Source organism: Mus musculus, chromosome 1 (genome assembly GCF_000001635.26).
Source record: "Mus musculus strain C57BL/6J chromosome 1, GRCm38.p6 C57BL/6J".
Taxonomy (NCBI): Eukaryota; Metazoa; Chordata; class Mammalia; order Rodentia; family Muridae; genus Mus; species Mus musculus.
The window spans coordinates 119622463-119637241 of record NC_000067.6 but is presented as its reverse complement, the minus strand read 5'-3'; the positions used below and the strand labels follow the sequence as shown (position 1 = coordinate 119637241).

The 14779-nt window shown below is 38.5% G+C and overlaps 1 protein-coding gene across 6 annotated transcripts in view; it reads left to right on the top strand.

Annotated features, from left to right (window-relative positions):
* Positions 1 to 14779, top strand: part of Epb41l5 (erythrocyte membrane protein band 4.1 like 5) — a 104065-nt gene that overhangs the window by 11855 nt on the left and 77431 nt on the right. For all 6 annotated transcript variants that reach the window (XM_006529399.4, XM_006529398.2, XM_006529397.2 and 3 more), the window contains exons 3-4: positions 3593 to 3697; positions 13274 to 13316. In XM_006529399.4, the coding sequence (XP_006529462.1) occupies positions 3593 to 3697; positions 13274 to 13316 (148 nt within the window). The remainder of the gene's footprint in view (positions 1 to 3592; positions 3698 to 13273; positions 13317 to 14779) is intronic.

Below are 14779 nucleotides of genomic sequence, written 5' to 3'. Positions count from 1 at the left end.
AACTCATAGAGACTGGCATCATGCATAAGACCTGTAATGGTTCAAGCCAGTCAGGTCCCAGCACTGAGAGGGGGGCGTGGGCATGAGGTCCCACCCCTGACTAGAAGGCTATTTGTAACTGAAGACAGCTGAAAAAGAGAAAATCATTTTTTCCAGTGGTTTGCCTCTGGGCATAGCAACTACACTGCAGAGCAGACCCACCTCCAGGAGTAGTGAGCCAACAAAACAAACACCATGGGGTTTTGCTACATCTTGGCATTTTTGTCTCACTTTGTTGTTGTTACCTTTGATTTTGTTTTTAGTGTTTTGGAAAGAGAGAACAAAGTTGGGTGGGGAAGGTCTGGGAGGAAGTTGGGGAGAGGAAACATTTTATATCTCCTGCCTACCTGTGCCTCTTGCTAGTCTTCTGTCTGTTTCTTTTCTTCATGCCACCAGAGACTCAGGACCCCTTTCTATCTTTATTTTGTTTGCACCAAGAGTGGCAAAGCTGCATTTATTCTTTCTGGCTCATTTTGAAACATAAAGCCCCTGAAGCTATTGGTACTTTGAGGCAGATCTATCAAACTACAGTCATTCCTTTATTGCAAAAATAGCACTTGAGCATGTTTGTTTTGTTTAAACTAGTGTTCTTGACTAATAAGCCTTTAGTTACTCTGACATTGTTATGAACTAGGTTTTTCTTGTAGACAGGATTATGAATGAAAATTTTTAGAATAGCCATGCTATTCCAGCAACCAGAATTTTTTTAAGAAATTCTGTTTTTGATGTAGAGATTTGTTTTAGATTGGGCATGGCTAACTTGAGGACTTTGAAAATCATGCCCATGTCTTCACTATTGGATGGCTCAGATTGGCTTCTCATTAAAGAAGGTAAAATACATGACCTTGAAAAGGCTCTTGTTCTCTCCGTCTTGTAGAAGCCCATTCTCTCCCCTAGAACACAGCTACCATATTTCAGAAGGCTGGGAATGATACTTGGACAGGAGGAGATCAAATACCATTTTAAAGAAGTGGTGGTGGTGTTTCTGGAACAAATACAGAATGTGAAATTAAATCTGGAAGTGTACTTCCAATTGATACAATGGAAGTTGGACACTTTGTTGCATTGGGAGGTAGGGGATCAAGAGTTTAAAAATATTTTGAAAAAAAAACACTTTATTAATATTTTTAAAAGAATATTTTGGGCTCCCTTTTTTGATGATGGCACTTTATAAAATAAGCATAATTTTATAATATAAAATTTTAATATTATGAACTCAGGACCTTCCAGAGGTCCTGAGTTCAGTTCCCAGCAACCACATGATGGCTCACAACCATCTATAATTGGGTCTGATGCCCCCTTCTGGTGTGTCAGAGACAGGGTGTTCATATATATAAAACAAATAATTAAAAAAAAAGCATCTGACACATCTGTCATCCGTCCTGTGGTTCACTGTGCTGGACTTGTTCCTGATGGCTTTAAGTCCTACCACTGGAAGGACTTTGTATTTCTGTAGGGAATTGCTTCCTATACTCATAGTTCACTGAATTTTTTCTTGCTTAAAGGAGTCTTCTTATTTGAATACTGTCTCCCATTTATTCTTCGTCTTGTTCCTTATAACCTTTAACAACATTATAATTATTTTTTAAAATATAAGCCTCTTGAAGTAGCCTCTTGTTTTGTTTTTCTGTGTAGTAGAGCAGCACCTGGCACATTGTAAGTGCTCTATTGATATTTGTTAAACCAGTCAAAGAAATGAACAATATTTGAAATGGATCTTTAATATAGAATAGATTGATCCCCAATGAAGTTAAAATCATCCTCAAACCCAAGTTCCTTATTGAGACATTTGGCTCTATTGGGACAAGAAATGAATTTCTGATTTCCTGCTTAAGACTAGCCTATGAAGGAATGTTCATAAAACCTAGGAAATAAATTTTAAAAATTAGCAAGAGTTCTGGTTCACACCCCCTACTATCTCTTCCCTCTCTCCTTTGTCTTTCTTCCCTACTTCTTTCTGTCCCATGTGTGTGTGTGTGTGTGTGTGTGTGTGTGTGTGTGTGTGTCTGTCTGTCTGTCTGTCTGTCTGTCTGTCTGTCTCTTGTCTAGTATAGGCATGGGGTTATCTTGGCTACAGATTGGAGTGTCCCTGGAAAGGAAGATAATTGAAAAAAACAAATTTTGTCTCTCTCTCTCCCATGACCATTGTGGTCTTGAGTGCCCTTTGAGTGGTTTGGTTTCAAAAGAAACTTGGGACAAATGGCTGTCTGTGGTATCTATTAGCATACCAAAAGGGGTGCTGGCCTCCTGGCTGTTCTCCGCACTTCTCACCCTGCCCCACTCTAGGCCTCAGCTCCCAGGGCTTCCCTTCCCTCAGCTTCCCATCCCCTTACAGCCACTGCTCAGGCTGTCTGTTCTTTTGGTCTCCTTTGCCTGCACTCTTGGCCTTCCTCTCTCCTCTTCTCGTGGCCAAGTCTTAGTCTGTTGACCATGTTTATTCTACTAATCTTTCGGCTCTGGACTCTTCCAGATTTGTCTGCCTGTATTCTCCCTTACATATTCTACTTTACCATACCTTGGAGTGGTCATGCCATTCATTTATATATCCTCTGCCTCTAAAATTCCTCATTCCTAGAACCCCTAACCTGGACAGATTCCCTTCTCTACTGAACTGCACCCAGTTACAATTAAAGGAGTGGGAGTGAATTGCTGTCCTTAATGTTGTGATGGATGAAATGCAGCAGGTAGAATGCTGCGGGAGGGAGGGAGCACCTCAGCCTTGCTTCCCCTGCAACCTAATATGGAGAAGGTTTATTGGCAGAAAGGGAAGGTGACCTGGAAAAGGAGTGGAGGCAGAGAAAGGAGTTGTTTGTTGAAAGTGATTAGCTGTGGTTTTGTGGTTCTTGGGGCTCTCTTCTCTAGGATCCTACCTAGCCTGCAACGAGCTAAATGAAGCAGTCATAGACTTTAGAGTTAGATTGGTTTTTCTTGTTATATTTAATACGGAGAGGGTAACTTATATTCCTAAAATACAGAGACAAGTATATAGAAGTACCTAAGAAGTCAAAGACAACAAAAACTATATTACAGAAAATATTTAGGCAAAGGCAGATATAAAGTCCGGAAGGTTAGCAATGTGAAATAAGTTGGTTTGAAAAGGGCCCAAATGGAAATATTAGATGGGGGAAATCACAATTAAATAAAAAAATACAGTGAATGAAATTGGGATCACTTAACATCAAGAAGAAATTGGTGGGCTGGAGAGATGGCTCAGTGGTTAAGAGCACTGACTGCTCTTCCAAAGGCCCTGAGTTCAAATCCCAGCAACCACATGGTGGCTCACAACCATCTGTCATGTGATTCAATGCCGTCTTCTGGTGTGTCTGAAGAGAGCAACAGTATACTCTCATAAAATAAATAAATCTCCTTTTTTTAAAAAAAGGAAGAAATTGGTGAGGTTATTTGGGAATCTTCTATTGGAAGAAAAGAAGCATTAAAGAAAATTTAGAAATGAGTGGAAGACTAAAAAAAGTATTTTTTTTTTCTCTAAGATCAGAAATAGGGCAGTGACCCTACTGAAACCTCTTATTAATTTATCTTCTTGCTGTTTCAGAAAAAAGCCAAAGGACAGGAGCTGTTTGACCAAATCATGTATCACCTGGACTTGATTGAAAGTGACTATTTTGGTTTGAGATTCATGGATTCAGCCCAAGTAGCCGTGAGTATCTTTTGGAAGTTCGATTATGACTGCAGAAGTGGCAAATTTCAGATCATGGACTAAGTGCTTAAAAGCTAAAATACACTCAATGGTTTCTTTATTTTGTGTCATTTCCTATAGCCTGAAACATAATCTTTATCTTATTTCACTTGTTGTTGGTTAAAATATGGTCTTGCTCTGCAGCCTGGGCTGGGCTAGAGCTGGCACTCTTATCTTACCTACACCTTAGGATTATAGTTGGGTACCACTATACTTTGTTATTCCTTTCTTTACAGTCACCTAAAATACCTTTTTACAAACAAATCTGTCCCTAATCTGAATTATGAAAGCGACATTTTTAAAGCTGGGGTTTGGAAATCTATCTAGGGTATCATAAACCACTGTGTAACAGAAAGGATGGTAATACTGGAGTTTTATGTGCTCTTAGACACTCAATGTTAATTTCTCGCTTATAAAGTCAGCAGGCAATCATCTCTTAAGGTTTCTTTCAGATCTATGATTCTTGGTCTGTAAAAACTTTTTATGCTTTTCAGATGAGCGAACAGAGTATGTAACAGAGTAGGAAGTTGGAAACTATTCAAACTGAGTACTACACTGTGATTTCACTGAGGTGTGCTTGAAAGAAATAGATGGTAGGGTTGAGAGGGATTAGTAGTTATCCTTAAAATTGACTATCAAAATTGTTAAGTAAGCTGGGTGTTGTGGCGCACGCCTTTAATCCCAGCAGAGGCAGGTGGATTTCTGAGTTCGAGGCCAGCCTGCTCTACAAAGTGAGGTCCAGAACAGCCAGGGCTACACAGAGAAACCCTGTCTTGAAACAGCCCCCCCCCCCCCAATAAAAAAATTGTTAAGTAATAGTTGCAATATTTATTCTTTAATAATTGGAATTGGATCTTTTGCAAGCAGATTATTTTTTGTTTCAGAAAGTTATTTAAATATTATATTATTTTTACTTTGGGGGCATGTTTTTCTACACATATGTCTGAAATCAGAAGATGGCATCTGATCCTCTGGAACTGGAGTTACAGATGGTTGTGAGTCACCATGTAAGTGCTGGGAATCAAACCCTGGTCCTCCACAGGAGTATCCAGTGCTCTTAACTCTCTAGCTCTTGTTTCAGAAAGTTTTATGTAGATAAAATTGTATAGGATTATTTAGAGTAAGATAGACTGAAGTCAGAAGAGTTACTAGTGGCTGGAGACGTGCTCAGCAGTTAAGAGCACTGGCTGGCTGCTCTTCAGTGGACCCATGTTCAGTTCCTGGTCCCCACATGCCTATAACTCCAGTCCCAGAGAGTTTAACATCTTCTTCTGACCTCTCTGAGCACTGCACACACTTGGTTTACGGACATACATTCAGGCAAACACCAATACATAAAAATAAGTAAAATCTCAAAAAAAAACCCAAGTTATTGTAGCACTTTGGTAGAAGTGATGATAATAATAATAATTGGCAGAGAAAGCAGAAAGAATAAGGACATTAAGATATTAAGCTCACTGGCATACACATGAGCACATACATATATGCATATATGCACCCCAGAACACTGAGACTATGGGAAATCTCTTCATATATACATATATCCAGATTTTCCAAAAAACAGAAAAATTATGCTTAACTCTAGATAAATACTTTAAAGCTTAAATTGTAACTCATTTGATTTTATAGCATAGTAAGTATAAGAACCCCTTTCAGTTACTTGCTGCATAGCCACATTTAGTCCCAGGATAAAATAAATGGGTATTGAGTGAACAGTTCATCTTATTACTATATACAATAAGCTTGATAGATCAAGGGCAGTTTTTTTGGTTTTTTGGTTTGGTTTGGTTTGGTTTTTGTTTTTTGGGGTTTTTTTTTTTTTTTTTTTTTTTTTTTGCTAAAGCATAATATAAGCCAAGTTACCTAATGACCTTGTGATATATACTTTATTGATATACCAGAATCTAAAGTGGGCAGCAAAATATAAGGATCCAAAGTATTAATGTAATATAGTTTAGTCTTAATCATGTGGCATCTAAAATTAATGTACCACATTTTAATTCAAGCAGTCCAACATGTGTATGGTGCCTACTGAATTATGGAGTCATCATGGAGATAACCAAAATTAATAAATAGATGAATTAAATTTTATTTTTCTGTATGTATGTATAGATAATAGTTTGATACTATTTTTTTAAGACAGCAAAAGCATCTCACCTTTTATTCCTAGCTGACTTGGAATTCTCTATGTAGACCAGGTTGGCCTTGAATTCAGAGAGAGCTGTCTGCCTTTGCCTCCAATATACCAAGATTAAAGGCTTAATATACCTTATTAAAGGCTTTATTTCATTCAGTCATTTTATAGTTGCATACACATAGTTGAAAAAGATCTCATATCCACAGAACAGTCATAAGAATGGTACAAATACCATTTGAAGGCTAGGGGGTAAGATGTCCCATTATCCTTAAATTCTTTCATGTATGCTTTTTGTAAACATGCATGGTTTATGGTTTTATATAACCATCAAACCCAGCAATTGAGAAATCCTCACCATCTAATCTTTATTTTGGCCCAACAGAGTTGTCTCTAGAATGCCCTCGATAGCCACCAAGGTCCACTTCAGAATCCTGCTCTGCTTAGTTGTCGTGTCTCTTTAGTTGCCTTTAATCTGAGGCATTGTGGTTCTGCAGTGTTTTTATTTTTATGACTTTGAAATTTTTGAAGATAGAAGCTGGTTACTTTGTTTGCTGTCCCTTTGTGGATTTGTTGTTACCTGCTGAAGTAGGTTCATTTTAGAAGGTAATCCTGTGTTCTGTGTTCCATTAAAAAAAAAAAAAAAAAGCATGTATCTATTGAATATATCATTCTGAGAGATCTCTAATTGCTTCCTCAGCAGTCATAGCTGGGCGCTGAAGTTAATGACAGAGTCTTTGTTGTTCATCACATGATAAGCAGTCCTGGAACCTGTGACCCACTGCCACTGTCTCTTATCACAAAAGATAATGCTACTTGTAGTCTGGAAAAAGATAAAAAAAATAGAACAATTTCTGTTAAATGTGTGTTGCTTCCACACACCTAAAAAATTATGGAAGTATAAGCAAACCTGATGAGTCACTCCATTGCTACTATGCAAATGCTGACTATATTTAAGCCGCTGAATTATTCCTGGACTATTTTATTGGAGTGGAAGTAGGGCTTATGAACTGTAGTATCCACTTATCTTACTTTGTGTAGCACGGTCATTAACTCCTTTGAAGTTGTCTCCTCTGGAGATACAGCTTGACAAGGAAGACTACAGAGCAAAGACATGTGTGAGGAAAACAGTTTTAGCTAGGAGAACCATAGTGTTTTTATGTCAAAATGAGGCCACTTTGAAAAATCAAGGTACATTTTTCATACTATAAAATTTGCCGCTTTAGATTTTACCATTTGTTTTTAGCACATTCAGAATTGTGCAGCTATTATCACTGATTTCAAAACACTCCATTATTCCTTAAAGAAAACCTGGATATATTACCACTTGATTCTTATTAACCCTCTCTAACACTATACTTTAACAAGCACTATATTTCTGTCCATATTGATCTACTTATTTTGAAATTTTTACATAAATGATCATCTAGTTTCAACCTTTCTTGTCAGAGTACTTTCAAAGTTAATGTTTGTTGTACATACATTTTTTCAGTATTTGATTCCTTCCTGTGGCTGAATAACTTATGACTATACCTGCTTATTCAGTAATTGATGTGCATTTTGTTTGGTTCGATTTGACTGCTATGGATGCTGCCCTGACCATCAAATTTCAGTTCTCGAGGTTATGCATCGAACAGTGCGTAGAAAGGGAATGGATTAATCTGGTAGCTGATGAAATTTTTGTAGCATGCTCCACTGTCCTATAGCAGAGGCATCATTTTACATCCCCACTAACAATACATGAGATTGCAGTGCTACATAGTGGTTCACTGGCTCACTTTCCCACAACAAGGTAGAAGGGGCCCCCTCCCCCTGCTTTGGTAATAGCTATTTTGGCTGGGCTGAGACAGGATCTCAATTGTAGCTCTGATTTGTCTTTTCCTAATGAGCCTAAGGAGGTTGACTTTTCAATTACTTACTGGCCAGCTGTACTTTTCATTTGAAAAGTGCATTTTCATTTCATTTGCCCATTTACTGTGAAGTCTGTGTTCTTAGGTGTTTTGCTCTTTTATGATACTGATCCTCTTGGAGATGAATAGCTGGCAAGATTTCCACCATTCATTGAATAGACTGTCTCTCAACTCTGGTGATTGTTTCTTTTGCATTACAGGAACTTTTAATTTTACAGTTTTTGGCTTTGGGGTATGTGTGTGTATATAGTCATACACATGACTTGGAGCATGTTTAGAGTTCAAAGGACAATTTAGGGAGTTGGCTTTTATCTTCCACCTTGTCAGGTGGCATCTCTTTTGTTTCTGCCACTGCAGACATACTTAGGACTAGTTGACTTTTGAGTTTCCAGCCGACTCTCTTTCCTCCCACACCCACCACCCAATTCCCCATAGAAGTGCTAGTACTACAGATGCACACCCCTGCATTGTGTTTTGTGGGTTGTTTGGTTTTGGTTTTTTAATCTGGGATACAGGATTGGAACCGCAGATCATCAGATTTGTATAGCAAGCGCTTCTCTACCCACTGAGCCCTCTATCTCCCCAGGCCCAAGAGTGATCTTTAACATGTTGTTAGATTCTAAGTTGCAAGTATGGAGAGGTTTTGCAGCCATGTTCATCAAGGAACTCTTCCATGGGTTTTTGGTTCTTTTGTCTGTTGAATCCTTCCCTGGTTTTATTACCATGGCAATGCTGGCTTTAGAGTAGAGAGCTGGGAAGCATCCCCCCTTCTATTATGTGTAGTACTCTAGAGAACATTGATTTGGTTACTTTTAGAGGTAGAGTAAGCAGTGAGTGTGTCTGGCCCTGGCCTTTGTCCTAGTTGGGAACTTTTATTACCATATCTTAAATATGGTTTTTAAGATTTATTTGTATTTGCTATCTGTAATTGTTTTTCTTGAATATAGGTTTGTGTACTATATGTGTGCATTGCCTACAAAGGCCAGGAGGCATTAGATCCTTTGTAACTAATTATAGAGAGATCTTGGCCGTCATGGCAGTGCTGGCAATTAAATATGGGACCTCTGGAAGAGTACTTCGTGCTCTTAACCTGAGCCATCTCTCCAGCCTTTCAGTATTACTCTTGTCCAGTGTCTTGGCTTAATTTTGGTAGGTCATTTGTCTAGGAGTTTATTCTTTTTTTTTTCTTTAACTTATAAGTTTTCATAATGGTCCCTCTTAATCATGTGGACGTCTGTACTACTTCTTGTAATCTGTCTCAGGTATTATAAATATAACCTGTAATTAGTAGTAATAGTAGTTTACCCTGTGGTTCACCAATACTGTTTATCCTTTTAAAGAGCCATCTCTTTGTTATGTTGGTATTTTATATTGCTCTTTTGATTACTGTTTCATTAATCTCAGCTCTTATTGAGTTTAGGTTTGGCTTTCTTGTTCTTGGTTTTTTTTTTTAAGACCTTGAGGTGTACCATTAGGTCATTGATCTCTCTGGTTTCTTAATGTTTAAAAGATTTTATTTTCAATTTATGTACATGAGTGCCTGCATAATGCCTGGGGCTCCTCTGGTTACCTTCTGGAGGTTCTGGGAACTGAAGAACTGTGAATGAGCAGGAACCTGACCTAACACCTGAACCATGTCTCTAGCTCCAGTGTTGCTGTGATGAATTACCTTAGAAAAGCACCTTATAGAAAATAAGTATCCTCTCCTGGCCTCCGTAGGTACAAGCATGCATGTGGTGCACATCCATATATGCAAGACAAAAATGCAAAAGGAATAAGCGTATTGGGTTTTTTAAAGATGATTTACATACTTAGGTCACCTACATTTCAGCCATGAATTTGACATTTTACAAATTTTACCAAAGATACCTTGAAAATATTTTGTAATGGCTGGTCTAAGTCTTTTGAAATGATTTATGACAAACTGTTAATTCCAAGGAAAGCAGTTACTTAGGAAGTGTTTCTTAGCATCTAGACTAAACAGAAATGTTTTTATTTGATTACAAACCCAGTTTTCTTTGTGTGTGTGTTGATGTTAGGTCATTCTTTGGTTAGTTAAAAGCCTGTTATGTTTGTGATTATATATTATTGTCTTTTAATATACATGAGTAAGTTGTTCTTCCATAACCAGCTGCTTAGAGTGAAAGGAAATACAGTTTCTAGATTATTTTTAACATCTTTAGTTTTTAGTATCAACTAAACTTTAAAAATAGGAAGTCGGAGGGAATTCTTTTCTTTTTAAGGTATAAACTGTTTCAGTTTTACACCCAAGAATCTGTATCTGCAGGCTTTCCATCTTTATCTTCTTAGCAATTTAAACATAACTCTTAGAGCCCCTGGTTCTAGGGAAGTACATCAGCGCCTGACTCTGAGCTCTGAACTTTCCAGTCCCTGGCCATGGAATGCGGAGGAGATGAAAGAAAACAGACTTGAGAATCCGCAAACATGAGCTCAGACCTTCCTCATAAGAATGGTGACCAGGACTCCCCCAGCTCCTAAGTTGCTCTTTAAATGTGTTTGTTTGACTTGTCTTACTGGAGAGGAGCTACAGGAATCCATAGCGAACACTGAAATTACTGTTTTGTATACATCTCCAATCCTTTCTTTACTGGCATAATTTTGTATTTAATGGTAGGGCATTGGTAAGAGTAGAAAAATGTAATCATGAAAATAGTCTTTTGGTTTATGTTTGTTTTTAATACTTTGTGTTCAAGGGTGTGCCTACATGTGATACACATAGGGAAGTCAGGGGCAGAAGAGAGCATTCATTGACTCTCTAGAGCTGGAGTTAAGAGGTGAGCCACCTGACATGGGTTCTGGGAACTGAACTCAGGGTCTCTGAAAGAGAAGCAAGTGCTCACAACTGCTGAGATAACTGCATATAAATACTTTTTGTTGGCTGGAGAGATGGCTCAGCTGTTAATAGCTCTGACTGCTCTTCCAGAGGTCCGGAGTTCAGTTCCCAGCAACCACATGGTACCTCACAACCATCTGTAAAGGAATCTGAGGCCCTCTTCTGGTGTGTCTGAAGAGAGCAACAGTGTACTCACATAGATAAATCTTTTTTAAAAATACTTTTTGCAGTTTTATTTTTCTTTGGTGTATGACCTGCGTAGATGTCTGTGCACCACATGTTCACAGTGCCTTTAAAGGCCAGAAGAGAAAGTCATATCCTCTAAAACTGGAATTGCATAAGGCTGTGAGCCACTTTATGGATGCTTGGGAGTTGAATCCTGGTCTTTTGGAAGAGCAGCAGTTAGTGCTCTTAACCACAGAGCCATCTCTCCAGCCCCTCACCAGTAATCTCATTTACTACTTTATTGTTAGCTCAATGTAAATGTGTATACATTTGTACATTTTGATAAAAGAATTTGTAATACTTTACAGTATGTCCTTTAGAATACAGCTGTGTGGCCAGGCATGGTGGCACATATCTTTAATCTCAGAAGGAAAAGGCAGAAGTTCAAGGCCAGCCTGGTCTACAGAATTCCAGGACATCCAGGGCTACATAGACCCAGGGGTTCAGGCATCCCTCCCTATATGCCCTGAAAATACAAGTATCTGTTTTAGATCTTTTAACTATTTGCTTTCATTTTTTAATTGCTATATTATGCTTCTGTCATATTTAAATGTTTTGTCCAGTCTGTTATTAGATTGTTCTCTTGGATTTTTCTTATGGAATTCCTTGCAGGAAAATCTTTGTACATTTATTTCTGAATTAGACATGATGTGTCCCCCCCCCCATTTATTTATTTTTATGTATGTGAGTACACTGTAGCTGTCTTCAGACACACCAGAAAAGGACAACAGATCCCTTTTCAGATGGTTGTGAGCCACCATGTGATTGCTGGGAATTGAACTCAGGACCTCTGGAAGGGCAATCAGTGTTCTTAACCTCTGAGCCATCTCTCCAGCCCTATACATGAGTTCTTGAGGCATTAGCTGCTGTCTATTAACAAAGATTCCTACCTGGAGAGATGTGCTCATTTGTGCATGCACAGCAGGGCTCCCTGAGACAATACCCACATGACCAGCCATGAATAGGGTTTTGGGTTTGTTTTTTGTTGCCACCCCCCCCCCCCAACTACAGTAAGAGGAATAAGACTTGAACAAGGTCCAAACATTTTTGGAGGGCCTTGAGTGGTTCAGAGAGCAAACATTCTAGACACAGAAACTGTTTTTATTTCATGCTCAGGGTGTAATAGCATTAGGCTATCCCAAGTCTAAAATAATTGAATATTGGGTTCTGGGCCAAAATGAAAGCACTATTTGCTGTTCCGGGTTGAAGTCATTCTCAATAAATCAAACTTTTCTGCCTGTCAGTAAGATTTGTACAATTGAATATTTTCCATGCTGAAAGATGTTTAGAAGTGGGCCCTCCAAAAATTTGTTCAATGAAAAATGGCTAAGTAGCATACACAACTTGAAATCCAGAAGAAACATTAACATAGGACTGTCATGTGACTCAGCTGCAGGACTCTTGTCTAGGATGTTTGATGCCCTGGGTTCAATCTCCCCCAGAACCAAGGCAGAAAGCATTGTCCAGTTGCTGCCTAAAATGTTTACAAGAGCATCTTATTAAAGGGTAGAAGTGCACACTGCTGGAAACTGTTTTGTTTCCGTACTTTGGAATAGAAAAGAGAGAAGAAGCCAGACAGATAATTAGTAAGGAGAGTCCTGGTAACAGTGAGGCCTTATTTATTCTTTGTTTAACAGGATTGTTGAAACTGTATCCTTGGCTCTGTGGACTAGTTAGCACAGGAGCCCTCCCTTCTTTTGGTGCTTGGAATTGAAAGCATGCTAAGGAGAGCTCACCCTTGTGTATGGTAGTTCTGCCTGTTGTTGTAAGAGGCCAATGGGAGGGGTCTGTAATGAGAACTGAGCTGGCAGTGCTTTGTCAGTGCTCGCATTAGGGATTGACTCAGGCTTGTTTATGTTGTGAACATTTCCCAGTGAAGAGGCTATAGAAATTAAAAGGCTGATAACTGTTGAAAGCAGAACTCTGCTTCTCAAGTAGAAACATTTTTATTTGTGAAGCAGGACAATGCCTGCTTCATTTGATAGACGTCATAATTTTGAGGGAAGCCCTTCTGGCTCTTTAAATGAGTGCTAAATAGTTGGTCAGTTTTGCAGTGTTCAGAAAGCAGTTGAGAAAACAGAAAATCAGTTGGCAGCTCAGTGTTAGGGTCTGCTTGTGAATCTTATAAAGGAATGGCCAGGCCTTGATATTTTTCTAAATTTGATTTATGTACATGCTTGTAGTGATAGCTGAGTTGTAGCTACAGCCTTCTTTTCATTAACAATCTCAAGAGAGCTGTTTATTTGGGAACTGGGTATAATCTAAACTGTAAGAGCCACCTTTTTCAAATTCAGTCCCTTTGTGAAATATTGCTTTGTGGTTGTCAACAAAGTTGCAGTAAGCAATAGCTCTTCATTAAATGTTAAAGTCCTACCAGTCCGATAAGTACTCAACTTTTGTTTTTCTGTTTACAGCATTGGTTGGATGGTACAAAAAGCATCAAAAAGCAAGTAAAAAGTAAGTATTGGGAAATCATTTGAAAATAGTGCAAATGAAACATCAGAGACACTGATTTTTAGTAATAAGGACATTTCAAAAATTATGTTTCCTATGCGTGTTTTTACTATCTGCTTTTTGGGAGGAAATGTCAGCCAAGACTCAAGTTGTAGCCTAGGCTGGCCCCATGCTCAGAAGCCTTCTCTAGCCTCCTCAGTATTGCTAGGAATTTTGGTGTATTCTGCTGTGCCTTGCTTTCTAAACTTTCATTGTAATATACACCCACTCAGTGCCTGGTTTATATGGGTTTAACCTTAACCTAGGTTAAGAGGCTTATAATTCGAGTTTATAGAAGAAACATTTGCAGCTTACAAATTAGATTGAATTTTTATGAAATATTTAACTTGTCTTTAGGTAATTACTTGTGTTGAAGTTTTTTGATTGATTGGTTGTTTTGGGGGGGTTTTTGCTGTTGGTTTTTGCATTTGTTTTTTTTTTTGTTTTTGTTTTTGTTTTTGTTTTCCAAGACAGGGTTTCTCTGTAGCCCTGACTGTCTCAACCAGACTCGCCTCAAAAATAGAGATCCATCTGCCTCTGCCTCTACCTCTCTACCTCTGAATGCTGGGATTAAAGGTGTGTGTTACCACCACCCAGTTGTGTTGAAATGTTTTGGGTTTTATATTTTTATGGGGGCGGGGGTATTGTTTATTTGTTTGTTTGTTGAGGATTCTACCTGGCTCTAGGAAACATTTCGAGACCTTAAGGCTATAATAATTTTCTCCCTTTGTCTTTCCGGAGACTCATGATACAGATCAGGCATAGTGGGCTACTAAGAGATACTTGGTAGATTTACTATCTCCTCTGACTTTGTGTAGTCAGCAAACACCAAAGACCTGTTAGTCTTTTTAAAAGTTTTACTTAAATTTATTTTTATTAGATATATGAGTGCCCTGTCTGCATGCATACATGTGAACCATGTGTGTGCCTAGTGCCCTGGCTGTTCAGAAGATTCCTGGAAACAGGAGTTATGGATGATTGTGAACCAAATAGGTGCTAGCAATCAAAGCCAGGTTCTTTGCAAGAGCAACAACTGCTCTTAAGCAGTGAGCCATCGCTTCAGCCTTTACTTGTATTTCTTTTTAAAGAAAATAATGAAACAGTGCTGGGAAGATGGCTCGGCAGTGAAGAACACAATCTGGTCTTGAAGACCCACATTCAGTTCCCCACACCTGCAGCAGTGGCTCACACAACTGCTTCTAACTCCCAACTCCAGGGGATCTAGCATTTTCTTCTGTACTCTGTGGATACCTGCATGAGCTACCTTACCTGGCTAGAGTCCAGCACATGCACACAGCCCCCCCCCTGCCCCCCACACACAATTAAAAGTAAGTCTTAAGAATAATGTATTATAATATATGTATAATAATGTATTATAATAATTCATATAAAATGTAGTTAAGTTGGCAGAACTTGAGAAAATACCA